This window comes from Aaosphaeria arxii (assembly GCF_010015735.1).
Source record: "Aaosphaeria arxii CBS 175.79 unplaced genomic scaffold BU24scaffold_8, whole genome shotgun sequence".
Taxonomy (NCBI): Eukaryota; Fungi; Ascomycota; class Dothideomycetes; order Pleosporales; genus Aaosphaeria; species Aaosphaeria arxii.
In genome coordinates this window covers 995,576-1,022,464 of record NW_022983481.1, presented here as the reverse complement: position 1 = coordinate 1,022,464, position 26,889 = coordinate 995,576, and the positions used below count along the sequence as shown (strand labels likewise).

At 50.2% G+C, this 26,889-nt stretch overlaps 8 protein-coding genes across 8 annotated transcripts; 2 read left to right on the top strand and 6 right to left on the bottom strand.

Moving 5' to 3' along the window:
• Positions 1–716: 716 nt before the first annotated feature.
• BU24DRAFT_271432 (glycosyltransferase family 20 protein) lies at positions 717–4,091 on the bottom strand. The gene is made up of 4 exons (XM_033522594.1): positions 4,029–4,091; positions 1,468–3,868; positions 1,137–1,418; positions 717–1,076 (listed from the first exon to the last, which is right to left on the bottom strand). Exons 2-4 carry the CDS (start codon positions 3,842–3,844, stop codon positions 862–864), a joined length of 2,874 nt encoding a protein of 957 aa, XP_033380514.1. The 5' UTR covers positions 3,845–3,868; positions 4,029–4,091; the 3' UTR covers positions 717–861.
• Positions 4,092–4,959: 868 nt separating this feature from the next.
• BU24DRAFT_453623 (uncharacterized protein) lies at positions 4,960–6,976 on the top strand. The gene is made up of 3 exons (XM_033531273.1): positions 4,960–5,508; positions 5,567–6,305; positions 6,362–6,976. Exons 1-3 carry the CDS (start codon positions 5,015–5,017, stop codon positions 6,689–6,691), a joined length of 1,563 nt encoding a protein of 520 aa, XP_033380513.1. The 5' UTR covers positions 4,960–5,014; the 3' UTR covers positions 6,692–6,976.
• Positions 6,931–8,705, bottom strand: BU24DRAFT_271358 (ubiquitin-conjugating enzyme). The gene is made up of 6 exons (XM_033522593.1): positions 8,595–8,705; positions 8,251–8,385; positions 8,046–8,091; positions 7,901–7,930; positions 7,616–7,799; positions 6,931–7,552 (listed from the first exon to the last, which is right to left on the bottom strand). The coding sequence occupies exons 2-6, from the start codon at positions 8,292–8,294 to the stop codon at positions 7,413–7,415; spliced, it is 444 nt and encodes a 147-aa protein (XP_033380512.1). The 5' UTR covers positions 8,295–8,385; positions 8,595–8,705; the 3' UTR covers positions 6,931–7,412.
• An 876-nt stretch (positions 8,706–9,581) lies between these two features.
• BU24DRAFT_397074 (glutaryl-CoA dehydrogenase-like protein) lies at positions 9,582–11,181 on the bottom strand. Its single transcript, XM_033525329.1, has 4 exons — positions 10,892–11,181; positions 9,923–10,838; positions 9,764–9,873; positions 9,582–9,713 (listed from the first exon to the last, which is right to left on the bottom strand). The coding sequence occupies exons 1-4, from the start codon at positions 11,097–11,099 to the stop codon at positions 9,667–9,669; spliced, it is 1,281 nt and encodes a 426-aa protein (XP_033380511.1). The 5' UTR covers positions 11,100–11,181; the 3' UTR covers positions 9,582–9,666.
• Positions 11,182–11,379: 198 nt separating this feature from the next.
• On the top strand, positions 11,380–13,187 carry BU24DRAFT_375717 (flap endonuclease 1). The gene is made up of 2 exons (XM_033524602.1): positions 11,380–11,760; positions 11,817–13,187. Exons 1-2 carry the CDS (start codon positions 11,657–11,659, stop codon positions 12,892–12,894), a joined length of 1,182 nt encoding a protein of 393 aa, XP_033380510.1. The 5' UTR covers positions 11,380–11,656; the 3' UTR covers positions 12,895–13,187.
• A 678-nt stretch (positions 13,188–13,865) lies between these two features.
• Positions 13,866–16,073, bottom strand: BU24DRAFT_426010 (uncharacterized protein). Its single transcript, XM_033528880.1, has 3 exons — positions 15,245–16,073; positions 15,108–15,193; positions 13,866–15,056 (listed from the first exon to the last, which is right to left on the bottom strand). Exons 1-3 carry the CDS (start codon positions 15,571–15,573, stop codon positions 14,164–14,166), a joined length of 1,308 nt encoding a protein of 435 aa, XP_033380509.1. The 5' UTR covers positions 15,574–16,073; the 3' UTR covers positions 13,866–14,163.
• A 1,119-nt stretch (positions 16,074–17,192) lies between these two features.
• BU24DRAFT_426008 (Diaminopimelate epimerase-like protein) lies at positions 17,193–18,575 on the bottom strand. Its single transcript, XM_033528879.1, has one exon. The coding sequence runs from the start codon at positions 18,480–18,482 to the stop codon at positions 17,529–17,531; it is 954 nt and encodes a 317-aa protein (XP_033380508.1). The 5' UTR covers positions 18,483–18,575; the 3' UTR covers positions 17,193–17,528.
• Positions 18,576–25,363: 6,788 nt separating this feature from the next.
• Positions 25,364–25,765, bottom strand: BU24DRAFT_426005 (uncharacterized protein). Its single transcript, XM_033528878.1, has one exon. The coding sequence runs from the start codon at positions 25,593–25,595 to the stop codon at positions 25,392–25,394; it is 204 nt and encodes a 67-aa protein (XP_033380507.1). The 5' UTR covers positions 25,596–25,765; the 3' UTR covers positions 25,364–25,391.
• Positions 25,766–26,889: the final 1,124 nt, after the last annotated feature.

Here is a 26,889-nt window from a genome sequence, read left to right as displayed (position 1 = left end):
CGTGATTCTCTTTGAATTGAGAGTGCTCCGTGTCGTAAAACGCATTGCCACCCGCCACCAGCCACCGGCATTGCGGTAAAAACAAGTAGTGGGTGGATTGTCGTTCCGTTGGGATGGTTTGGCGTTCTTCTCATGTTCCCTGACTCTCCTCAAATTTCGTCTCCCTCTTCCGAGTCCCCACCCAGCATCCTCTCTCAAGTCTCGAAACCGACCCACGTGGATGCTAACCCCTTATGGGTACACTAATCCCTTTGTGGGTACGCTAATCCGAGCCTAATGGCTGCATGAGCAAGGGGCGCATTGACTACTGCATTCAATCAAATCCAAAATACGACTCAACCACCCTCTCAAAGGCTCAAACCCACCGGGGAAACGCACCACCGCTACGAGTCAACGTTCATGCAATGGAGATCGCGTCACTAATTGTCCTGCTCTTCTTTGTCAATCGTTCCACTCACCCTACCTACTGTGCAGTGTGTACTGTGTAAGCATGTGGAGAGCGTTCCGAAACTCATCCTTCCGTCAATCTCATCGATTCAAGCAAACAAGCAAGCAGCCAAGACATCCGTAATAGTAGTTATGTTCTTTTTGCATTTCTCCATTTGTACTTGAAGCTGTGCCTCATCTATGTAAACATTTCCCCGCATGATTGCTCGCGGGCTTGTGTGTGCTTCGTCCATCATTTCACGTATCCGTGCCGTTACCAAAGTCTATGTCATCCCGTCCGGACTCCAGGCTCCATGCAAACATGCAAACATGCTCTCCTGTCCACCCAACCCTTGGGTGAACAATCCACAGTCCACAAGTATCTCTTCGAACGTTCTCCTTCGTTCTACTTTTAGGTCGTGCAGTTGCGGCGCTCTAGACGCGTGTGTCTCCGACGGACCCCTCTACAACTGCCACTGCTCCCGCATTGCCTGCATCGGTAGAGCCGTTCAGCAAGGATACCACAGAAATGACATCCGCCGGCTCGACAAGATGCCAGCTTGCTAGAGTCTGCTTCGAGCTGGCACCGACTGTTACGGAAAATACGTGATCGGTTGGCAATCGTGCTTGGCGCAAGGATCGGAACATATCTGCAGTAGGAATTAGCAATCCATCCATACACATACGCAGACCAAGTACAAATGACATACCTTCATCCGTGAAGTCATCGCCCAGGCAGAGTATGAACTCCGGAGCATCGCCTTCCTCGCTCCCGTATTCTTGAACTAGACGCTTCGCGATCTCGCCTTTGTTGACAAAGCGAGGGCGTACCTCTAGATTGGCCTTGCCTGTCATGACCTCAACATCGTACTTCTTGGCCACGGTCTTTTCAAGATGTTTCTGGCACTCCCTGGATTGGAACAGTCCGTAATCCGGATCGGCTCTTCTGTAGTGCCATGTTAACGCGATCTTCTTGCGTTCAATGAAAGATCCTGTCGAGTGTGAGCGGCTGTAAAACCTAGTCAACAATATCGAACATACCTTGTGTCCTCTCGGTATAGTGCTGGAAGATTTCAAGCACTTCATTCTGCCAGCTCATATCCGTTTTTTCAGTGAGGTTCTCCCAATCTTCGGTGCGAGGATGACGCATGAAACTGCCATGTTCTGCACTGAGACCGAGTTCCGGGATGTGGCCCATGTAGTCATCCAAGAATTTTTGATCTCTTCCACTGATGATCCAGACAGCATTGGAAGGGTCTGAGGCTAGTGTCTTGAGAGTGCGGATGACGCGGTCAGAGGGGATAGCTGCCGACGGGTCTTTGACAATCGGTGTCAAAGTACCATCGTAGTCGAACATGAAAAGTCGTTTAGTCGCCTGGCGGTATTGGTACAGTAGCTTGGCTCGATCCAGGGCAGGGGTGGCGAAAGATTGATCAAACGATGCAAGGTTGGTCATTAATCGCTTGAAGAAGCTATTTGTCCACGTTTGCACAGTGTTGGCCACAACATATTCGTATAGGCCATTGAACTGTCCCTTGCGGGTGTCCTGGGGCATAGTGAGAGCGTCGTTGATTGCCCTCGCAACACCGCTCAAGTCCCAAGGATTGATATGTATGGCTCCGCGCAAGGAACCTGCAGTTCCGGAGAATTCGGATAGGATGAGGGGTCCGTGATTGTCCTTCTGGCAGACGACGTATTCCAGACTGGTCGTATTCATACCGTCACGCACGCTGGTGATCAGGCCAACGTCTGCTACACGTAGTAGAGCGAAGTATTCCTCCCTGGAAAGGTATTGCGGGAAGTGCTGCACCGGAGTGAAACTTAGGGAGCCATAATTGCCATTGATACGAGCAACCAAATCCGAGATCTTGGTGACAATCTTATTGTCATCGTCCTCGCCACGCTTGGTCTGCACCCCACTGGGGCTTGTAACCTGAATCAATACAACCTTGCCGCGCCAATCGGGGTATCTCTCGAGGAACATTTCGAAGGCCTGAAGCTTTTGGGCAACTCCTCGAACGGAGTCTAACCTATCTCTACCGACGATGAGCTTCTTGCCCGCATACAGCTCGCGAATGGCCTTTATCCTATCTTCGATGACTGGGTCTTCGAAGGCGAGCTTCTTGGTGTTGGCGGCGTTGATTCCGATGGGGAAGACATCCACGGCTACATGTGCGCCATACGCATCAACGCCAGCAGACGAGGAGTCGAAGCCGAGAACACGGGTGCAACAGGACGAGAAATGGCGAGAGTAGCTGTAGGACTGGAAACCAATCATGTTCGATCCCAAGACTCCCTCAAGAATCTCCTTGCGCCTGCTGAGACAACGATAGAATTCGCTACTGGGGAACGGAACGTGGAGGAAGAAGCCGATGTAGATGTTTGGGACACGTTGTCGAAGGAGACTGGGCAGCAGGAGAAGATAGTAATCGTGAATGACCACAATGTCTCCAGGACTATAATACTCCATGATACGATCGGCGAACAACTTGTTCATGCGGTAGTAATCTGCCCACGTCAACCTCGCGTCACGACCGTCTGCTGGCTCATTCTGCTTGTAGTGAAAGAGGGTGTACAGCTCGTGCTCGGCATATCGCCGCCAGCGAGATTGGTCCTTTAAGATGAGGAGGTCCTTCTCTTTATCCACATCGTCGGCAAGCCAGACGGGAACAATCTTGCCGTTATTGTCTCGTTCGAGCTGTCTTTCGAGTCGATGACGGTCCTCGCGGCCGATGCGCAGCCCGTCGTGAGCCGGCGGCTGGGTCCACTTGCCATCCACGGGTATCGGAGCTGCCGCTTTGTTCTGTTGTGAAGAGTTCGCAGGCCTGTAATTCTGGCTTGTGACGGGTTTAGCAGTTTGAATCTCGTTAATCTCACCAGTCCAGCCAATGAGGGTATGGTTCCATGGAGATGATGCCGAAGCAAGATGGTTGAACGAATCGAACAGGGCTGAAGTTCCGCGTCTGGGCTCTAATTGCCATTCCTTGCCCGCCGAGTATCCAATGTGATATGGGACAGCAAAAGTGGCGCTGATGATTTTCGCGCTCAGACCAAGGCTGGGATGAGCAGCTCGTGGGTCTGTATCTGCGAGATCTGGCTTCGCATCCGGGTCCTGGACCAAACTAAGGCGACGCAGCAACTCTTCGCCCGAGCGGGCACCGGCGGCAACTTCAGAAGGCGAGCGTGGTCCATCATTCTCTAGGGGTGGGAAGTATGGATTGGAGGTATTCTGCGCGCCAGGGTTGACCTGCTTGGAGGGTTTGTCATCCTCATCCGAATCAACGTATGCGGACTGACCAAATGCACCGGGAGCGGGGGTGACTGGAACGTTGGTGACGGAGGGGTGCAAGGCCGGGTGAGTCGCGTCTGCCACCTCCTCAGGAGAAGCCGATTGATTGAGCTGTGTAGCTGGAGGCATGGTGCTCTCGCAGTACGTTTGTGCCTAATTGGAATCAGTCAGCTTGTGCCCAGCCAGAGGTAGATATAGCGGAGCGAATGGCGAGAAAAGGTGTTGGAGGTTGGAGAGAGGGCGCTCTGCTTTTAAGAAGAAATACGCGAGCTTCACCCTTCACCCTTCACCCTTCACCAGGAATCTCACTCACCTAGAGTGAGAGAATGAAACGAAAGTTCACCCCTATTATCGAACGAGGCGGTGAATCAATTCCTTCGAGCGTTGAAAGTCAAATCGCGGGCGCAAGTAACATTATAGGATTGGTAGAGCCGGGAGAGGCAGAACTTGTAGTCTAAGAGAATCAGTGAGTTAATGGTACGAGGAATCGATTAAAGAAGCAATAGGGAGCGGATAGGGAAGAATTGGGTAGGAGGTTTCGTAGGGGTTGAGGGTGAGAGTGAAAGTGAGAGTGTGAGAGAGGGCGTAGAGGAAGTGGAAGATATGGGTTTACGTGAAGAAGCCCCTCCATGTCAAGCTTGGAGCGTCATAAGTAATAAGCTGTGGGAGAAAGGTAAGTGGGTCTCCGCACGGGCCCCGATTCAACATAGAAGACTTGATAATGACAGCTTTTTACTTGTCTTTCCCATTATTTGCCCATGGATTGGGAATATTATAATGATGACGCAGCTGGGAACGATGTTTTTCCTCATGTGGGACCTCAACAACTGTGTATTTCAACATGACAGTCGTGTATGCAAATATTGAAACACCCCACAAGACCTACGGTTGCGTAGTGGTCATGAGGGACACCAACGGCAGTCTTGCTTACTCAGTCTTTGACAACAACTCAGGGAGAGGATGAGGCTCAAGGCTGATCAATTGGCTTTCCCAATAGGTAGATCCGTAGTTGGGTAGGCAGTAAGCTCTTAGTCTACCAGGTTCCTACGCACGAGTATAGAGAGAGTAAACCCCCAATAAAGGCGGGGTGCAACATACATACCCATCAATTATTACCGGTAATATGACCGGCTAACTAAAGCGATTTCGCCCAATCCATGGTATCACGAGAAACCCCAAAAGGGTATAGCGTATATCCCACCTCCAAAGTTCCCCAAACACCCTCAAGAGGGCGCACTTCTGGTAACGGGATTCTTCAAACTGCTTCATTCCTCCGTCTGCACGAATAGGGATTCCGTCATGAAGCACCCAGCCTTACCTTCTTTTGTATGCCGCTCGCATAATCGATTTGCGCCGTCAATTGCTCTGTGGCAGTATTACGTGCTTCCAAACCAACGCAACGGTTTCCAACCACGATGGTCGTCAACCTCAACTGCCGCCGTGGTAGACACACCTACTACACCTGGTTCATCCGTAGATGACGTCTTCCCTTCAATTGTCACCGATGACCCCATACAACCACTGGAAGACAGTACGCGGGAATCTGGGAATGCGAACCAAGAAGAGTCAAGGACAGTCAAAAATGTTGTGAAGACGAGGAAAGGCAAATCAGAGTTGAGACTACGTCCTGCTGAAGAAGCGCGGAACAAGCAGAGCAATTATGTGGAACGCCTCCCGAAAAATGGAAAAGGCAAAGCTGTCAAATACACAAAAATCGATCAACATGATCACGCATTCAGCAAAAAAGTGCCATGGCACACACACCCCTCGGACCGTGTGGATGCAATGGAGAGGTACTACCAGATCCATAACCACCTATGCTGGAAGACATGCTAACAATTTGCCCGCCAGACTTACAATCGAGATGGTCCGATTCTCCAGATACGCGCGCCCCAACGGCGTCGAATCCTTCGCACGTAAACGACTAATCAGGATGATGAGAACCCATGTGAAAAAGGCAATACCGAATGCAGACATCGAAGTCTTCGGCTCGGAGCAGACAGGTCTCGCGCTCGCCCTCTCGGACATCGACATCCTCTTAAAGATAGAAGGGCTCCGGGGACACAACGAAGACGGAACCATTTCACGGACGGCGAAAGCAAGAGAAGAAATGAACGGCCACCTCAAAGTCCTCCGGAGGCACCTACGCGAATCACATCAATACGATCCCTGCAACATCTACTGGTCGCGATTCCCCCTCCTCGATACGACGCACATCACCACGGGCCTCAACATCCAGCTCGTCATCGGCAACATCAACCGCCCGAGCGAAGACCTCATCCGCTCGTACCTCACCGAGTTCCCATACCTGCATGAGCTCTGGCCCATTATCAAGACGACCTTCGAATTCAGAGACATGATGGACGTCCGCAAGGGCGGCATCACCAGCTACCCGCTATTCATGATGACCGTCGCCGCACTCCGACACACCCCTCCCGAGACCCCAACCGCCGGCGCCGCGCTCCTCCAATTCCTCAAGTTTTGGGGCAGATTCGACACCGCGAAGCACGGCCTCTCCATCGACCCCCCAGAATACTTCGACAAATCCCAAGTCCTCCCACTCTCAGAAGTAAACAGCGCCACCATAGAGGTATCATCCCCCTCCCCCTCCCCTCCAACCCTCCAAACTAATCCCCCCACCCTCAGAACCAAGGCTTCAACCCCACGCACCTCCTCTGCCTCCGCGACCCCGCCGACCCGACAAACGATCTCGGCCGCCGCGCGACACTCATAAAGCACTTCCAAGCGACGTGCCAGGGGCTCTACGTGAGCATGCGGCGGCGGCTCGAGACCAACGGCGACGACTCGCTGACTTCGCCGCTCGTCGGCGCGGTGCACGTGCTGAACGCGGACAGGAGGGCACGGCTGCTGTCGGCGGGATACTGGGCGAATGGGCATCTGAAGGCGGCGGGGGGAGCTGCCGGCGGCGACGACTCGGGTGAAAAGTTGTCGTTTCGGAAGATTAGTGTGGACTGAGAGGAATTCGGGTCTGTATTATAGTGTATGTATAAATGTATAGAGAGTCTGCTATCAACAGCCCTTCGGGTTGTTGGTAGTGGGGTCGTGGAAGAGATCCTCCGGTGCCTGTTGTTGGCTGAACGGAAATCACAAAGCTCGTCTCGTACTACCCATTGTGCGTAGATGTACAACTATGGTTTACTTCACAGGTTGATACATCTTACCATGGCAACGTGGTCTTGCCTTGCTTTCACAAATGGTCTGAGTTCACTGTAGCTGATGAGAAGGGTGAGGGGTACAAACAGTGTTAACGATTCAGTACACACGCAACATCACTAGCCACGGACATCACAGAATGATCAAAATCCTCTCAGCAAACATGTGGAAGTGATCATGCACATTTCCGAAACCCTAAACCATAAAATGCAGATGGTGATAATGTGTATCGTTCGCAGAATGATTGGGGGAAGATGTAAGAAAAGAGAGCCATTCTGCTGCTGCTAGAAGCTAAGCAAGAGTTCGTCCCAGCCCTTTCTTCCAAAAGCACGCCGAGATTTGCGCAAGGAAAAACTCCTGATCCATCCGCCGCCCGTATTTGAAGGGATCTCTTCTCTCTCTCGTACTTGCATGCTAGAATCTGAATCCACCAGGGGCCATTTGTCGTTCATCATTCTAAAGGAAAAACCAGCTCCGCCTGCAAAGGCCGCCATGCCATGCCATGCCTAAAGAGCTCTTTTCACTAGATGGCATACTTCCGGGTCCACTCCCGAGCCGTAGACTCGTACCTAGACCGGTCGGTCTTGTAGACATGTGCGATTTCCGGAACGAGCGGGTCGTCGGGGTTGGGGTCGGTCAACATCGAACAGATACTGAGAAGAACTGTAGAGATGGTCAGTGGCAAGATTCCCTTGGGAGAGTCTCTCGGTGAAGGCCTCGACTTACCCTTTGAGATGGTCAAAGCAGGACTCCATTGGTCTCGGAGGATATCCAGACAGATGCTACCGTTTGAGTTGATGTTAGGGTGGTAGATGCGGGTGGTGAAGTTGACCTTCGGGGGCTTGAAGGGGTAGTCGGTGGGGAAATGAATGGCTAGGAAGAAGACGCCGCCGGAGTATGGTGAGTCGCTCTGGTATATGTGTTAGCCGGATGGTTTGATATTGGTTCGAGAGTATGCCTCTGCGAGGGTGGCGGGATGAGGTAAAATGCCCTCTGCCGAAGAATACGTACAGGACCCATGATCGTCGCTTGCCAGTGGAACTATCGTGGCATTTCAGTCAGTTTTGTCTTTCATTCGGTTCATCTTCACAGCGTTGAGAGTGCAAGAATGATGCCGCTTCAGCCGCCGAAGATGGAGCGATAAGAGGGGACGTACCAGGTCATCTCCGATGGGACCAGCCGAGCAAGAGGAAGGAGGGTCGCTGCACACAAGGAGTCAGTAAAGAGCGACCTCAGAAGGTTTGAGAGAACGTTGAAGCGGAGGTTGTGAAGACGCCTCGTCGTCGTGCACCCCGCATCCGTACACTGTCATGCGAGCAGAGCGGCGAGCCTCGTAGGACAAAGGAATGGAGATCACTCACCGGCCGAGATCCGTGAGTTCCTTGTTGATGCGCTTGAGAGCCATAGCGAAGGTTGTGTGAGGTGTGTTGTTGGGGGTATTGGGGTTGTCGTGCGTCAGAGCAAAGTTGTTGTAAGAGAGATGTTGGTGAAGTGGGCTGGAGGGTGTTAGCGCCTTTCTGATCCTGGCCCCAAAGAAAGTGCGGCGTATCAGTGGCGGAAAGGGTAAGGTGAGGAAGAGTAAGTGAGTGAGAGTGAGAGAGAGGCAGGGCAACACTACTCGTGAAGCCAGGCGAGGCTGACTGAGTGAGCGGCCCAAGGGGTAAAGAGAGAAAGGTAGTATTATATTATTCTTATTTGAACATACCTGTTGCGATGGTTGTGAGATATGAGAAGGTTGTGTGTTGTTCAGTGGAAGGTGAGTAACCAGGAAGAAACTAGTGGTGATGATGGGGATGGGAGGTAGTAGTGTCGGTGGTACTGATATAGTAGAAGTCTTTTGTGATTGAGTACTCTGTGCACAAATTTATGGTGAAAGTGAGAGTGAAAAAAAGGCGACACCAGTGAATGATAATTGCCCAGGTGGTTTTACGTCCGGAGAAGACTGAAGAGTGGTTGGCTGTCTTTCTGCCTTTGCTTTCTAAGTGTAGAAGAGCCGGTTGCCGCCACAAGAGTAGCAAATGACAAGAAAGGGCCCGACCGGATTTCCACAGCCCAAAAAATTATTCATCGGCTTTGCCCAACCGCTGAAGCATCGCTCACCCCCGGGTCCAGCAAACAGTGAGATGGTTGGCTGGTGGCAACTAATAGAACAGTACAGAACATGCTTGTTCAGTCGGTGCCATCACTTCTACAGGGCGTTTGTTCGTTCTTCACACGAGTACTCCGTACAGTAACCAGTAGCCCTGAATACGCAGTGCATTCAATAATCGCATTTGTTGCTGACCTGATCTATTCATGGTCTACTCTGCATTTGGTTATGAGACCATTTGCTCATCATCACCAATAATGCATCCGCTGTGACTCTCCCCACACAGGCGAGATCTTGTTCGATACTTCTCCTGCGCATTGCACTAATTACACATCATTCAGCTGCAGTGTGGTTTAACTTTAGGCCCAGTTCGCATTGCCTCCGCATCACCGGCGCTGCTGCAAGCAGATGCATACCGTCGTGAGACCTTCCGAGTTTCGAAACCTCGGCCTAAGTCGTCCTAGGCTGCAGTGCACTGCATTACTGGCTACAATATAGGAGAACCACGTGCACTTCTCCAAACCTTTTAGGACCATTCAATGACAAAGTTGCGTAGGGTCACATAGTGGCTCGCTCGAGCCTCTCCATTCAACGGCCATTAGGGTGCTCTGCTCAACGGTGCTTTTTGCCATCATATTTGCTATGGAATCACGCATGCTTTATGTATCTACATACAGTACTAGGGCTATCAGCAGAAAGCCTGAACGCCAGTAATTGCTCTTCCAAGAATCAAAGCTAGCAATGTCGTTAGTATTAGTGTCAGACACATAAGATGTACAACTCACAATGGATGTCACTCTGGCCCTCGTATGTCTGTGTGACGAAGAGATTGGCCACATGTCTCCCTATTCCGTACTCATCGCTCACCGCGTTGCCTCCGAATATCTCTTGCAAGCTGAATGTTGTGTTAGCCCAAGCAAGATCACTAGAGGGTATAAACTTACGCCCGTGCATTCACCAAAGCTCGATCGCAATTCTGCCTTTTGATCATTGAGATCATCTCCGGAGCTGCCTTGCCCTCATCCTTCAGCCTTCCGACCTGTGCAGCTGCCACAATACCATAAGCAGCGTCTGTGGACGCATCCGCAAGTTTCTTCTGGACCAACTGATACTTGGCAATCGGATTGCCCTTGAATTGCTTTCGCTCTAGGGCATAATCTCTTGCTCGAGAAATGCAGTCTTCCAGCGCACCCATGGTTCCCCACGCAATGCCATATCTCGCGTTGTTGAGGCAGCTGAATGGACCCCTAAGTCCTTCAACTTCCGGAAACATGTTGGCTTCAGGGACTGGACAGTCGTCCATTTGAATCATTCCTGTTATAGAAGCTCGCAGCCCATTCTTGTTCTTGATGGCGGGTGTTTCGAGAGTACCGGGTGGGCATTGGTCACGCTCAATAACGAATCCACGAATCTTGCCCGTGCTCTCCAGCTTCGCCCACACCAAAAGTACGTCTGCAATGGGGGAGTTGGTGATCCAAGTCTTGGAGCCAGAAAGAACATAGTATCCTTTCTTCGAAGGGTGGGGCTTAGCTATCGTTTCCATAGAGCCTGGGTCAGATCCATGGTTTGGCTCAGTCAACCCAAAGCATCCCAGCAACTTTCCCTTAGCCATCTGAGGCAATAGCCTCTCTTTGAGCTCTTCTGATCCGAATTCTTCAATGCCACCCATGGCCAATGCACTCTGGACAGAGTATCCAGATCGATATCCTGAATCGACCCTCTCTACAGCCCTTGTGATGAGACCCGAGGCAACGCTGCTGACACCTGCACAGCCGTAGCCTTGAATCGTGGCGCCCAAGAACCCCAGATCTCCCATCTCTTCCAAGATCTTCCTATCAAAATCCTCTTTCCGATATGCCTCTAAAGTCCAGAATCAGTACCCAATTTGCTCAAGTGACTTCCGATAGATTTACCTAACACTCGAGGAAGCATCCGCTCCTGGCAGTACGACTCTGCAGTCTCTGCAATTGCCAACTCATCCTCAGTGAAGAGGTTGTTGGCACCCAAAGGGTCTTGCCAGTTAAACGCCACGGGGGCGTGTAGATGGCGTCTACCGGCAATCGCAGTCTGTCCTGATTTTCCCAATTGCTTTGCAGCAACTCTACGAAAAGGAGTCAACATATTGTTAAGAGATACGAGAAATATGATATTTGGTCTATTGAAAAGGAAATATGTATAATGGTAAGGAGTAAAGAAACAATCGGAGGATTGTGTTCGTTCAGTCGGATGTACCCCACAGTCGGCAAAGGCGCTGCCACCGAGCCGTGGACCGCGGTACATTTCCTAGTCTCGTCCGATTGCTGCCGATATTTAATGTGTGGCGAACAGACGCCGATAGATCATTTGGTGACATCATGACCATATACATTTAGGAATAGACACTACCAATCCACATCGACTTCTAAGAGAAAGATGCGTAGTTCAAATTTTATTCCAACCTGTCGAAGGAAATCTGTGGCGTTAGCAACCAACCCATTTTGGGTAATAATATGCCAAGACATCTAAGGCTGAAGGTCGTGATCGCGCGCCGCGGAAGTCGCGAACGCGACGTGACGCAAGAGCACTAACCTCGTTCTCCTCTCATAGAAATTCCCCTCTCTTCCTCGATCAATCATCTGACTGCTTTACCACTCTTTCTTCACTCGCCTTCACGTTTGCGCGATATATCAGCCTGAAACATGGGTATTAAACACCTTTTCCAGCTCATCCAGGCAGAGGCCCCAGATGCCATCAAGACTGGGGAGATCAAGAACCAATTCGGCCGCAAAGTGGCTATTGATGCGTATGATAGTCCCATTCCCAGTCGTCCGATTCAGCTATACTCACTAAATTCCATAGGTCTATGAGCATATACAGTTTCCTCATTGCTGTTCGTTCCGATGGCCAACAACTCATGAGCGAGACCGGCGAAACCACATCCCATCTCATGGGTCTCTTCTATCGGACCCTTCGCATGGTCGAGAACGGCATCAAGCCCCTCTACGTCTTTGACGGAGCCCCACCGAAACTCAAGTCCGGCGAATTAGCAAAGCGATTCCAGCGGAAATCAGAAGCACACGCTGCGCACGAAGAGGCCAAAGAGACAGGTACCGCTGAAGACGTCGAGAAGTTCTCGCGGCGAACGGTCAGGGTGACAAGGGAGCACAACCAGGAATGTCAACGGCTCCTGAAGCTCATGGGTATTCCATACATCGTCGCTCCAACAGAAGCCGAGGCGCAATGTGCCGTTCTTGCGCGAGCGGGAAAGGTCTATGCCGCTGCAAGTGAAGATATGGATACACTAACTTTCCATTCGCCAATTCTGCTACGACATCTCACCTTCAGTGAGCAACGTAAAGAACCCATCCTAGAGATCCACCTCGACAAAGTCTTGGAGGGTTTGTCTATGGAGTACGAGCAATTCATCGACCTCTGCATTCTCCTCGGATGCGATTATCTCGATCCCATCAAAGGCATCGGCCCCAGCACTGCTGTTAAGCTCATCCGCGAGCACAAGAACCTTGAAGGTGTCCATGAGCACATGAAATCCTCAACAAAGTATACTATTCCGGAAGATTGGCCTTTCCAAGACGCCCGAGCCTTATTCCTCGAGCCTGACGTCCGCCCTGCCACCGATCCGGAGTGCGACTTCAAGTGGGAATCTCCTGACGTTGAAGGACTAGTCAAGTACCTTGTAGAGGAGAAGCACTTCAACGAGGATAGGGTAAGGAACGGTGCAGCCAAACTGCAAAAGAACCTGAAGACCGCGCAACAGAGTCGATTGGAGGGATTCTTCAAGCCTGTCCAGAAAACAGACGAGCAAAAGGCGAACCTCAAGCGGAAAGCAGAACAGAAGGCCGAGGAGAAGAAAAAGAAGCAAAAGCAAGCAGCCAAGGAGAAGAAGGAGGCCAAAGCCAGGCCAAGGGGTGGTGCTTAAGGCATCGATAACAATGAGCGAGATTCGGCACAATCGAGACAAGCGGAAGTTCTGCCACGGAGGGCTTAGTGATGGCGTTTTAGGGTGCATTCAATAGCGATCATGGGGAAATGGTGGGATACCACTGGCGTTTTTTTTCCTTTCCTCAAAATTTCATCATCTTTGACGATACAATTCGTATCTGGAATCCTCCCCTCCAGGGAGTCTCTTCGAGGAAACATTAGCTTATGCCTGCTCGGTAGAAACTGCATGAGAATACTACGCCTGCAATTGCCCAATTGCATACTTTTCCGTCTTCAATGAACTACCCTTTTAGTAAACCAAGCAATTGTGTAAGACCTGCCATCGTGCGAAATGTAAGTCATCACTGTAAGCCATTCACACATTCCGCCCTCCCACAAAATCAGCACCCTAGATCCAGACCTTCCGACAATCCAGAACCAAAATCGAAAAAAACGTCAGAAACGTCACCCCCTCCCCTTACAGACGTCACATCCAAGTCGCAACCAAGTCCCACCCTACCTAGGTATCTAACTGTAACTAGCACCAATGACATACAATGCGAACGCATAAACACCTCCCCTCCCCCCCACAGCCGCGCGCAAATGAAAGGGAGATCAAACCAAGGACCACAATGTGTTTTCCGCAACACGATAGATAGGACTTCTTGGGATTTCAAGGGAAAAAGGGAAGTCCTGACAGCCTGAGACTGAGGTGAAGCTCCACTGCGACACCTTGACACTTTCGCGGTGGGACCCGACCCGTTTTCCCTTCCCCACCCCGGTCAATCCAACAACCCCTGTCCTGCATTGGGGATGCGACGAAACCTGAGACAGCAATGTCCCGCCTGGCACAACCTCAGAATTCTTGGATGTCCGATGTTGCGAAGATCTGTGGAGATTAGTAACTTTTCCCTCCTTTTCGAACTCCATCGTTGCAATCTGGAACTGGAATGTGATTTTTTTTTTTTCGTGAAAATATGTTTACATTCGTGCCAACTGTCTTGGGAGTCGATAATAACTAAATAAAAAAAAGGGTTAATGGAGAAAAAGCGCCCTCAGAGCCAGTCCAAATGAAGCGTTGCGCTCCATCCTCCGTAGAGTGATACCCCTTCCTGAGGAACCAATTGGTATTCTATGTCAAGTGTTGTTGTTCAGCCCCCAGAAGTGTGTCGAGAAAAAAGTACCATTACCACACAAAATATACCTCGTAACTGCCTTTTCGCAATCCCCAGAGTCCATCCCCGATGCTCACTCTCTAAGTGTACATCTATGCAATGAAGGCGCGAGCGGCGAAACGTCCCTTTCCGCGGCCACGGCCACGACCACGGCCACGACCGAATCCGCCGAAGCCACCACCGCCCTGTTGACCTTGACCCTGTTGACCTTGACCTTGTTGACCTTGACCTTGTTGACCTTGACCCTGTTGACCCTGTTGACCGTTCTGACCTTGTTGACCCTGCTGGCCCTGTTGATCTTGCTGGCCTTGTTGATCCTGTTGACCATTCTGGTCCTGTTGACCATTCTGGCCCTGCTGTCCGTTCTGGCCTTGCTGTCCGTTCTGACCCTGTTGGCCGTTCTGGTTCGCTTCTTGGCCATTGTTGTTGCCGCCGCCGTTGTTGTTGTTGTTGCCGCCGCCGTTGTTGTTGTTGTTACCACCGCCGTTGTTGTTGTTACCGCCGTTGTTGCCACCGTTGGCATTCTGGTCATTTGAGACAGTGAATCGGATGCAGTCGTCCTGGGGACCACGTTGGGCAACGGGCATGACTACAGGCTGATGGTTTCCGGCGGAAGTGATGGAGCAGACACGATAGACACCTTCGTCAAGACCTTCTTGGAGAGTGGCTGAGAGCTCGCCATTGCCATTACCGGCATCGTTGATTCCCTTGAAGAAGTCGAAGGTCTCGGCATCCGGTGGTTGTGTGAAGGTGAGAGCATCAACCTTTTGGACACTGATATGAGTGTGGCCTTGAACCTTACCGCCAACAAGCTTCTGAGGGCCAGCATAGTAGGTGATGGTAGGGTTGGTGAATGTACCGGCTTCCAGGTTGTTGACCTGAACAGTGAAAGTAATGGGCGAGTTTGGTGCAACCACTGAGTTGAACTCAGGGCTGATAAAGGCAGCAGAAATCATCTGGTTGGAGGCAGGAATGTCACCCATAGCTAGATGATGTTAAAATCGCACGTAGGCAGATGCTAAGGTAATAGACTTACGGATACCGTTGCAAGAACCCTCCTTAACTTGGAGACCATTGGTCAAGGTCTTGCCGGAACAGAAGTTGATGAAGTTGTTGGGATCGCTTTCAATCGGTTAGTAACAAATCCATCTAATGAAAGATGGTTGAACGTACGTATCAGATGCAGCTTGGCCCTCTTCAGCCTGCGCAAGTCCATCGTTGTTACTGGCATCCTGAATCGCATCGGCATTCAAGCAGTTTGCACCTTGGCCCTGTCCACCGTTGTTGTTGCCCCCATTGTTGTTGTTTCCACCATTGTTGTTGTTGTTGCCGTTATTGTTGTTACCACCATTGTTGTTGTTGTTGCCGTTATTGTTATTGCCGCCATTGTTACCATTGTTGTTGTTACCACCGTTGTTACCACCACCGTTGTTGCCCTGACCGAATTGAGCGTGAGCAACACCAGCTGCAAGCAGCAAAGGAAGCAATGTTGTAAATCTCATTGTGGCGTTTGAAAGGTAAGTGCAATAGAAGAAGAGTAAGGGATATCAAAGAATGGACTCCGGTTCGCAGTTTCGATTAAGATGAATAATTTGGACAGACACGTTCAACGTAGCCTGGAAGAAGAGAAGAGGAAGTGAAGAGAAAAGGAATGTAACCCTCGATTGACGGCCTGCCTCACACACAAGAAGAAAAGCGACTGAGGATGGTAAGTAAAGAAGAAGATTGACCTACGAGCGCAATGCGGATGCCTTTAAGGAACTTGGCGACGTCAGGCACGGATATGCCCCAAGTTGGCGGCTGATGCCCCGTTCGGCCATGAAACTCACGATGAAGGCTCTCATGTCTCATGAACCATCCCCAGGGCTACCAAAGCGCAACGCACGGAGCCTGGGAAATTCAAAGTTGCCTTCTTAGAGAAAGGCCGCATCGGCAGCTATTCCGGATCAAAAGTGCCCAAGGCATTGAAAATGTGGCTGGAAACGGACAACGTTTGAAGGAGAGTGACCCCGACCTGAGACCTTCCCGGTCGCGGATTGTCTGTCAGCGCGGATAGGCTAGCCCGATCGGGTAAGTGATGGACCATCAACGAATCAAGTGGCAGTCAACCATAATCTTATTTCGAGGGAAGTGTCAAGGGGATTTGGCACTTCAAACTTTTCTGATGCCTCAGAGGATGCACTCTTGCAGAGAGAGTGCCAACCGAGTCCATCTCTGCCATGTTTATCATGATGACTGCTAGGCGTCGAGGCGATCCTGTGCCTGGGCTCGTGCATTGCTTAGCCTACACGATACAATGGAGAATATGTTCCTTCAAACCCATATTCGCCCTAGCTCTACTCTCCAGCCTCTCGAGCATGCAGTCTTCGTTCGTCCGTAGCTCCGCAATGTCTTCAACGACTGAGTTGGTTTGTTCCTTATTGGCTAGAGTAAACATGTTACCCGTGATAACCGACTAGACGATCGGACATGAGGCACTCTGTTGTATAAACGAGCTTCCGCAACGCCTCCTCTCAAGGAGGACCACATATTGCAACCTGCTGCCGTCCAAGCGATGAACGAACGTCTTGGTGAGTAGGTAGTGCGGCGAAGCAACAAGTGGGACTCAATTGCGTCTCCGCCTATGTTCCCAGGCTGAAACTTTTCTTGTGCCTTTGATTATGGTATCAAAGGAGGTGAGTAACTAGTTAGGTGTACCAGGCAGTGGCTGTCTGCTGTGCTATTGCTTCAACGCCTCAGGAAAGTCTTGTCTCCGGCCATATAGCAGTCGCGATATCGTAGTCCCTCCATTCATGTGCTCTGCCGGCTGCTGGCATTCCGACAATTTCTCCCTAGCAAGCTGCACGGTGACTTCTAATAATCGTACCATTTCACTGAGGATCCGAGTTACCAACTTATGCACCTGCAGATCCCCTTTTTTGATAGGACTAGTCTCGACCAGCTTCCAGAGACACATCTTGTTTCGCCCCAATTCCTAAACGGTACGATACCTGAGGCAGCCAACATACTTCTTCAGGTTAGAACATTGATCATCTGTTCGGAACGGCATGTCCTCGGTGCCAATATCTTGACATTCACAGCTCCACAATTGTTCGGCGTATCTACTACACAGTAGCTGTCACGACTTTCCCAGGTAGAGTCGGCACGCGAACCCAGCAACATGGAAGAAACTCTCCCATTGCTGTTCCACAGCAGCTTACAAGCATTACAGGTGACGGCCAGTGGAGATCCCCCTTTGCGGGGTCGTCGCTACATTTCCATACTAGAAGCTAACGAATGAACGAAGCCAAGTCCTACCAAGGTGCAACCATGACTCTCCTTTTCGCAAACTTGGATTTGAAAGCCCGTAGGCTCTAGACAAACATTATTCGACAGCTCTGTCGGTACATCGTACGTTTGCGACGCCCAGAAAATGGCGGCAAGCATTGCTGGTCGTCATAGCAATGCCGTCAGGCCTTCAAACCGTCAAACGTCCTGACATAACCTGGATGACAGACCCCTCGAGGTAGACATCCCTAACTCCGCGGTCATCATTCAAGACAACCTCAACACCAATCTCACTTCGACGGCCCATCTCAACACCTTGTGTGATCGCATACCTCCGCGTTTCTCCTGGGCGTCCCTCCACCATGGCAAGGTATCCCGACAAATCAGTTGCAGCGCTGCCAGTCGCAGGATCCTCGAGAGTGCCTTCAATCATCCTCGTTCTCAATCTTGTCGTCCCATCACTCCCGCCTGGAGACCGTGTGAAGAAATAGGAACCCACGAAGGTCTTGTCCCAGCCTTCGTCTAACCCCGGTACGGATAGGCTTCGAGAGGACGTAGAGACCAATCCTAACGCTCTCTCGTCTTCGACTTCGACCAAGGCAAAGGCCATGCCATTGACAACTGATACGATAGGATATTCCGGCTTGAGATTGACTTCCTTTCGTTCGTATGCTCTTGCTAACCCGGGCTGGACTTCCAACAATTCTTCCAGCTTCCATTGCCGCTTATGGATATGGAAATCATGTGGAATGGATGCACGCGCTGTCTGTTTCTGTACATCATATTGCAGCCCTACTGGACCGGCCTTGATCTGGAATTGCGCTTCGAATTTCCCATTGAGCTTGCGAGCTTGTGCAACGTTGGACAAAACGTGGCACGCAGTTCCAATTGTCGGGTGGCCAGCGAACGGAAGCTCCGCGTTTGTCATGAAGATATCCACGGTCCACGAAAGTTCATCCCCATTGTTCTCGTGGAGGAAGGTTGTCTCTGACAAATTGAACTCTCGGGCAATTGCTTGTTTCTGGTCCTGGGTCAAGGAGGTGCCTTCGGGTATCTTGACGATTGCAAGTGGATTGCCTTCGTACCTCGTCTGCGTAAAGACGTCCACCGTCACGAAGTCTACTTCAGACAGATTTGATGACATTTTCTTGATGGTGAAGCGTATTCGCTAATGTCAATGTTTTATGGTTCCATTGTCGTCTAGTACCCTGCATCGCATTTTATGTCTACAGAGATCGATGACTCATCCGACGATTACTATTCGACGCTGCTGTACAAAGCCAGTCACATACCAATTCGAACTTTCAATGAATGTCTTGGCGCGCCCTATCGACGACTCATCACGGATGACGTTGGCGATGCACTCCGTACCCACTCTCTCGCCAACCACTTACACAAGTTCTTCACCAAGAACAAATAATACTGCGATCGTAAACATGGAATATGATCGGAATTGGTAGCTCTGAACGAGCGCAGGCACTTATCTAAGATATCAAGCTAACACCATCCAGCTATCGAATTACATCAGCACACTCTGCTTTGCTTGTCCCATCACTGTGATTGCCCGCTGCTGGGGTGGAACGAAAGGAAAGACGGACCACATGCCAACTTTTCCCTTTAACTATCTAATAGCCTTTCATCGCCATCAACATCATATACCTTCCATCACACTCGAAACAGATCGAGGTCTTGATCAAACTCGGAATTGTTCATTCAAGCCTTCATCACGTGCTTCCACTTGAACATTTGGAAGCTACTAGCTCGAGCCGAGCCCTACCATTTGACGTTGACCTACCATAGAGACAACACATACTCCGTACAAATGTTACACTACATTGTGCGACAGACATACACTTTGTACTACTGGGGCTGTCTTTGGACTATCATAGGAACATCTCGCTTCACTTAGCATGCTCATTGTCATCACCATCCATGGGATGTTCTTCATCTGTCCAACAATGATGTAGGCATGGATCCGTTTGCCAGCTCTCACAGCAAATGAGAATCTACAATCCATAATCCACCATGTCTCCACCAGACTACTCCAAAACTACACACATCTTCAGAGCCCATCTCTCGGCTCTCTCTTGACCAAGCGGAGTTACAAAAAAAGCCCCAAATAGCGTCCTCGACGATCCCCAATTGCAGACCTTCCGAGGAAGTGATCTACATCCGCGATATCGCACTGTCGCTTCCGGTGAACAGCCCCCACCGGGGAACATCCCTATCCATCCCTCTGGGTCTTCATCTACAACGGACCGAAATATCTATGCAAAAGCACGAGAGCGACGAATCACATCCTGTTGGGCTCGCTTCGATTTTCTTCGGTCGGGAACGGATGGGATGTGTCCGCATTGCGCCGCGAGCACGACCACTGAGGTAGCGCAAGGTACACAAGTGTTGGGCGCCTCAAGTGGCTCCCGAGTCCAGCCACGGTGAGCACGATTTTTCGCCTGGCCAGTAATGCTCGCAGCACCGAGGTTTGCTGTTGGCCAACATCATTATCGAATAGCATATGTGGCAATTGCACCAACGGCCCTCGTTTGTGCCTGGCGGGTCAGATTCGACATTGCACGTTACATCGAATCACACGATGGAGGGAAATTGTTATACGACGGTGTCATACGCGAATTCTCGATGATCGCGATGCATATCGATTGTTTACAAAACGCGTCGAAGTTGATCTCCACCCCGAATTGGCAATTTACGACTTTTCTTTATTTATTTGTTTTTCATTTATTTGTTTGTTTTTGTTTTTCTTGCTTACCAGCCGCGTAAATTGGCGAATAAGAGGGGCCGATCATTGGCGATACGGACCCGTCAACCGCAATCTCGGTATGTCGCGGTTTCGATAGAACGAAAGCCCACGCCCACGCCTTTAAACGACTAGATCCCGTTGTCCGTTGGAGCCTCGCTACCACCTTTTTCTACAGGATTTCGCCCTACAGCTAACTAACCAAATACCTCAGGCGCATATTCCGTTCCTTTTTCGAATCCATTGCCAACACCTCCCGTCCTTCAACTGCAAGCGAGAAACCAATTAGACCCCAGGTATACTCTCCTGTTCGTTGGGACACGCGTCGGTCTGATAAGTAAGTACGCCATCAACGAACCCCCATCCTCGACATCCGGAGAAGACCCCGCCCACAACGAAAGACCAAAGACCGCAAGACCATGTTCATGTAATTTCCCCCATATCGTTTCGTTCGAGAAATCTCTAGGTCACTCAACAATCGGGTAAGGTATTCCACTTGATCTTTGTGGAGTCACCTTATCGATTATATGTCATGATTTGGGGACGGCTCGACCTCGGCCTCTTCAAAATCCCAACGGCGTGGAAATGAATGTGGAATTGTGGGTTGTAGATTGTGGATCGAAGGATCGTTGGAACTCGTAACGGGCTTTGAAAAAGAAAATTCCTGATGCATACGCGTTGTAACATACGAGTACGGGACGGGACATGTCCGTCCGTGTATGCGTTCGTTCAATGTATGCACAGACCACAGTTCTCCACGTTCGAACCACTTCTTAATTGAGAAGTCGATGAGATTCGAGTCACTCTTCGCAAAGGGAGTTTTGCTCATGCTCACCAATTGATCTCTACATTCTGCAAATCCTTTATGGTGGTCCATCACTGGTTCGTCGGGATCTTCCCAACTAACCCATAAATCCACCTGCACCTTTAGACCACCATCACAACCACGACCTCCACCATCGCGAGACATATAATTCCCATGGAAAGACCCGAATCCTTGGGCGATCTAGATGCATTCCCAGATGCGGGCCGCCTTGATCGAACCACTAACCCACCCCCCAATGGTCATCCCTCCCAGGTACCCAACTTACAAATAACCAAAAGAAAAAAAAACATCAGAAAAAAATTCCCCCTGGACATTCCTACATACCACCACCTTAGCCTCCACCATCATCGTATCATCTAATTCCCTTAGCCGAATCAAACGCAAGCATCTCATCCTCCAATACCATAAACCACAGAACGCCAATCTTCAGCGGCGGGGCGGTCCCACAAACGACAAATCGTGCACGAAGTAACAGGTACCGCATGGCGCTATCTTTGCTCGCGTACCTGGGACTTTTTTCTTTTCTTTGATCAGACGAGGCTGCATGAGGGATGAATATACTGTACCTACTAAATATGCAATACGCCAAAGGTCCCCTTGCTCACTGCTTACTAGACAGGAGAAGAAAGAGAGAGTGAGAGGATATCCTAGGTTGTAGAACGCCTCGTTGTGCGTAGAGAGGGTAGACACGTCTGTGGCTGGCCACCTGCTAGCGTTTGTAGCTTACACAGTGAGCAATACGTGCATCTACAGCCTCTGATACGCTGTAATGAAGCTGTTTTAAGGTGAAAATGTATATGATGATACTAGCAGCCAGCCAACCCGACGTCCCTACCCACTGTAGTTCACTAAGAATGGCCCGTCTAAAGGACCGTTGAATAGGTACATACATAGCCAGGCGTATCATTTCCAACGCCGAAACCCCATCCACGCTGCAGGGGTAATCGCGACCATGTCTCCGATCCTAGTAATTTCAGTAGAATACGCTTTCGAGTAGGTTGGTCCTAGGGATGGAGTGAACTGAGACCACATCACCACCGCTAGTTACGCGGTACCTGACCCAAAACTCACCAACGGTATAGTTTAGGTAACGACCTTCCAATGTCTGTGAGGAGGTGGTGCATGTATGTCGTTCATTGCGACGTGCTTGCTATTCATTCCCTCAACTCAGTCGATCGGTTGGTCGGTTTGTGGGTTGCATTGTTACTTGGATGTCGAAAGAACCCGTATAAACTTTGCACGTAAGTGAGTACACTGGCTATGTATATACCGACATGTACAGACATATACACATGCATCCATACATACATGTATAGTCTACTAAACTTCTCCGTAAATAACTCTATTTAATCTCCTCATAGACAGGTAACTACCGCCTACCACAACCCATCAAGTATAAACAGACAACCCAACCGCAAAACTTCCTTCATCACCATCACCATCACCATCACTATTACCATAACAGTAGATCTATATTATTCCCACCATGCAATATGTAATACATGATATGATACCCTAAACACTGCCACCTCCCCTTTCCCCCACCCCTTAATTGAGAATGATATGCCAGTGACGGGCTACTACCTCCCCACGCCTCTCGAACCTCGAGGAGGTCCTCACTAGACGTTCGTACCTCTTCTGATCAAGCACATCAGGGCGAGTTGCGTCTATGATTTTATGTCTGTTGTACTAACTACTATTTCCGTGTAGATATAACTAGGGGGGTGTAAGGGGTATAGTATATATATATGTAAGTGTGTGTGTATCAGTGAGCCAACATCATCATACATCAATCAACCACAGTACAACATCACTGCCACAAAAGCCATCCGACGTCTATCCTCTCGGTCCGAAACAATGTTCAACACTAGGAAAACTACCCGAAGAGTCAACAATGAGAGAATCAAAGAACAATAGACAAGTCGGTTGTCCAATATCCCGCCCTCGGAATCGGACCATCGGCGCCGGCATCGGGTCGGGACGTAGACGTGACTCTTACGTTGACGTTGGCAGTTTCACCGGCGGGATCGACATGACAGGCAGGTGTAGCAAAGCAAGTGGACTGGCGTCTTGACTCTCGAAGCATGTCCTGCATATCAGAGCCTCACATCACGCTCACCGGATGGTTTCTCGTCTTGCAGCCCCCCACCAGCGCCAGCGCCAACGCCAGGGCTAATGGAAAAGCCCGACGCTTGTACGAGTACCTACCTAGCCATCGAGTTGAATGAGTGAGAGATAGTAGATATGGCAAGCACAAGCCACTCAAACCACAACCTACGGCCCTTTTTCTATACTTTAGGCAGAAGCAGCGAAGCCAGGGAGAAGGCGAAAAGAAGCTTCTTCGTCTGCCGGGAGATCCGATCGTCAAATGGCGTTTTGTTGACTTTCATGATTCATAGGTTAGGTAAGTAGGTAGCTAAGGGAGAAGAAAAGAGGCGTGGAAGAGGCAAAACTATATCTCTTCGTTCGTTTCTCTTTAAACTTCTCGCTTGTCATGCAGGTTAAGTTTTGGGGGGGAGCTTCAATCAGGGTCCTTTGTCTTTTACGTTTAGAGCCGTCCGTTTCAAAAAAAAAAAAAACCTTACATGTTGTGATGGGCTGGATGGATGGGCCACATGATACGGGGAAGATCAGGGTCTGAAACTTGAAACTCTTTTTTGGCTTGCTTTCTTGCTTTGTTGGATGGAAAAGGGAAATGCGCCGTGGAATTGTCGGCTACCTTTGTTTGCATGTGCGCGTGAGTGTGTAAGTGTGTGTGTGTGTGTGGCTGGACGATGCTGTGGTTTGTTGCTTTGCTTTGCTTTGCGCAAGCCCAAGCCCAGACCGAGCAAAAGCTTACCATTGGCGGCTCATGCAAGCTTTCGACAAAAGCGAAACTAAGTATGTATTTACGGGGGGGGGCTACGCTACTACAGATGTGTGTGAGGGTTGGGGTGTGGTGTTACTATAAACTCTTTTCACGGCGAATTGACGCAATTGGACCGGTTGTTGATATTTTTGCATGTGCATGCTTTTCTGTTATTTTCTCTTGAGTATTTGAGACTTGGTGGGTTGTGGTTGGTCGGGTTGATGTGGGAATTGTATGCGTGGTATGCGGGATTGAGTGGTCTTGTTGTTCGTTTCCCGTCTGCAGGAGACGGAATGGAGAGGGTCGCTCCGTCCGGCAGTCGACATTACCCCAGGTGCTGTGGAATTGTGTTGCAGGTTGATTAACAATTGCTTGAGGGGAGGTGAGTAGGAGAAACAGCAACAGCGGGATCTAGGTCGAGGTGTTGCTGTGCCACATGAATAATTGCAAGGGAGCGCAAACCTTAAATCGATTCAGTTCGTGGTAAGGCGAAGCATGTTCACGAGTTGAAAGTGTAGATGGGGCCCATGCGGCGGACTCAGTCGTGAGCTGAGAAGTATAAATTCAGTTTAGAACGAGTTGATCGCGTAGGACGGATTTCGCAGGTAGCTACGCCGTAGAGACCACGAGTAAGAGTAACATGGGAGTACGAGTACACAGTAGGTCGCGGGGCGGGCTACCGAAGGTTACGAGTAGATCAGCGAGGGTGCGAGGCCAACAGGCGCGACTCCAAGGCGGAACGACAGCCGCAAGGAAAGAGAAGCGGGCTAGCACTTGATGGAGCTACGGGCGCCGTTTGGGCGAGCTGGCGAGCTGGCGCACACACCCGCCGGGGCCTTGTTTAGGCGACCCTATGTATCCTTGTCACTTACACCAGTAGCTACTTGAAGAAGGGAAAGGAAGACGGAATGAGGAGTAGTGAGCACTGAAGACGGACGAGCATGATGACTTGGATTGGTGGGAGGGAACAGCCGCATCAGCAGCCACGGCCGCAACTGTGGTCAGATTGTTGCTCTTCTTGGGTAATCAGATGGTTTGTATGTATGTAGGAGCATGTACGCGCGTATGTACAAGTAGATGTGGGCGAAGAGAACGGAGGGTACGGAGAGTGTTTGTAGGGTAAAGCTGGGGAGGGGTCAACGAAAAGGCTTTTTAACGGAGAGGCCTTGCAGGAAAAGACGACGAGTAGGAAGGAGAGAAAGTGAGAAAATGAGGTGGAGGAAGAAAAATCACCAGGATCGAATGGTCGTGGATAAAAGGCGACCGTATCCAAAGGAGGATGGTTTGGGCCTTTGAGGAGGGGATTGATGATAATTGGGGGATGTGCAGTGTTTGCAGTTTGCAGTTTGCAGGAGGACAGGACCGCGTGAGGGGGATGGGGATGGGGATGGGGATGGGGGAAGGAAGTGGAGGGAGGGGCAATGTTGGGTTAGACCAAAGGGTAGAATTAGGTGGTGCATCGGGGCTGCATGTGGCCGATGGGGGAGGGGGATGTCTTACTTCGAACAATCGATTCGAGTCTCATTAAGCAGTTGAATTGTCGAGTAGTACTCTGTGGTCGAGGAATAAAACATGTACATTGAAGTAGCTAGATAAGGAGGCTCAATTAGCTACAGCAGATACGTTATGATGGAATTGCAGTATTGGATTGCTCATATGGTGGGGGTACAAGTTGCAACGGTGACGATGCATCACGATAATTATTATGTGAACTGGGGTTGTACAAGTACCGCACAAGTGAGCAGGAGCTGTATTGATTCTTGTGTACCAGGTACAAGGTACCTATCACAGCTATGCCTACTCCGTACATCATATGCACATGGCACATGGTACCTACATGTACCTACATGGCACATGGCACATGCGAGGGAACAGGACTCAGGTACGTCCAGACTCCAGTTTTGCTGCTACTGTTACTTACTGTGTGATGCAGCAACGGTATCTGATTAGGATTGAGATAGAGAGTAGGATTTGTAGAAGATACTGGTAGAGTCTAGGTAAGGGTGTTTGCGGACGGGGCGTTTGTGTTGTGGGTACTGTGATGTACAAATACATACCTGTAGTGATCCTTGTCACCGGGCACACGGGGAAGACGCGTCGTGGATTAGGCGGGCGTTGGTGGTGGTGGTGGTGGTTCGTCTTAGTGTTAGTGGGGATAGTCGGAAGTAATCAAAAGTAGTGAAAATAATAATGAAAGTAGTGAAAGTAGTCATCAAGAGTGGATTAGTGGACTTGTGGATAGTTACTGGATAGTTACTGGATAGTTACGGGATAGTCAGTAGTGAAGTGAACTGTGAGTGGGCTGGTGGTGGTTGTGAATCTGTGATGGTGGTGAAGAGGCACATGCAGCCAGATGGCCATGATCCCTGCCGTCTTCCCTCTTCCCTACCAAACCTTACGGCCCTTAACCATACCTGACCACGCCCTCTTCCCTGAATCCTCTACTACCCTGCACTTCCCTAGCCTTCCCTGTCATGCCCAGAGGACCAAACGAGAAGAGACGAGGACGAGAAAAGAAAAGAGCACGAAAATGTTGCAATGGTAGTGGTAGCTTGCAGATGTGCAGATGCAGGAGTCGATGCAGGAGGAGTCGACAGTACACAGTAGACAGTCCCTTCCCTACCCTACCTAGACGGTCGATGCAGGTGCAGACGCGCGAACTTACCCTTACCCTCTGCTCTTTCCCTTAGTTATTCTCTCTCCTTCTCTCTCTCTAAACCCATCTAGGATCAACTCACGTCCTCGTTCTCTTCACTTGGTTATTACTCACTTACTCACTATCCATAACAACAAAAAAACCTTCAATCCCTTCATCCTCCTTCTTCATCCTCCCTTCCTCCCTCTCATCTCACCTCTACACTCCCTCTCCTCTCCCTCTATACCTCCTCTGGTCAGTTGGTCATCACCGTCACCATCGCCTATCAACCTCCACTTTCTCTCCAACTCTACACCACTATCCTCTGTCTGTCTGACTTCAACTCTCGCCTTTCTCTCATCCTTCCTCCTTGTTATCGTTTGTATACAGCCAAGGGATCATCATCCTTATCGATTCAGTCGTTTGTCCTCGTTATTCTTATTCAATCTTTATCCGTCGCGTCTGCGAACCTAGAACCCGCCCATAG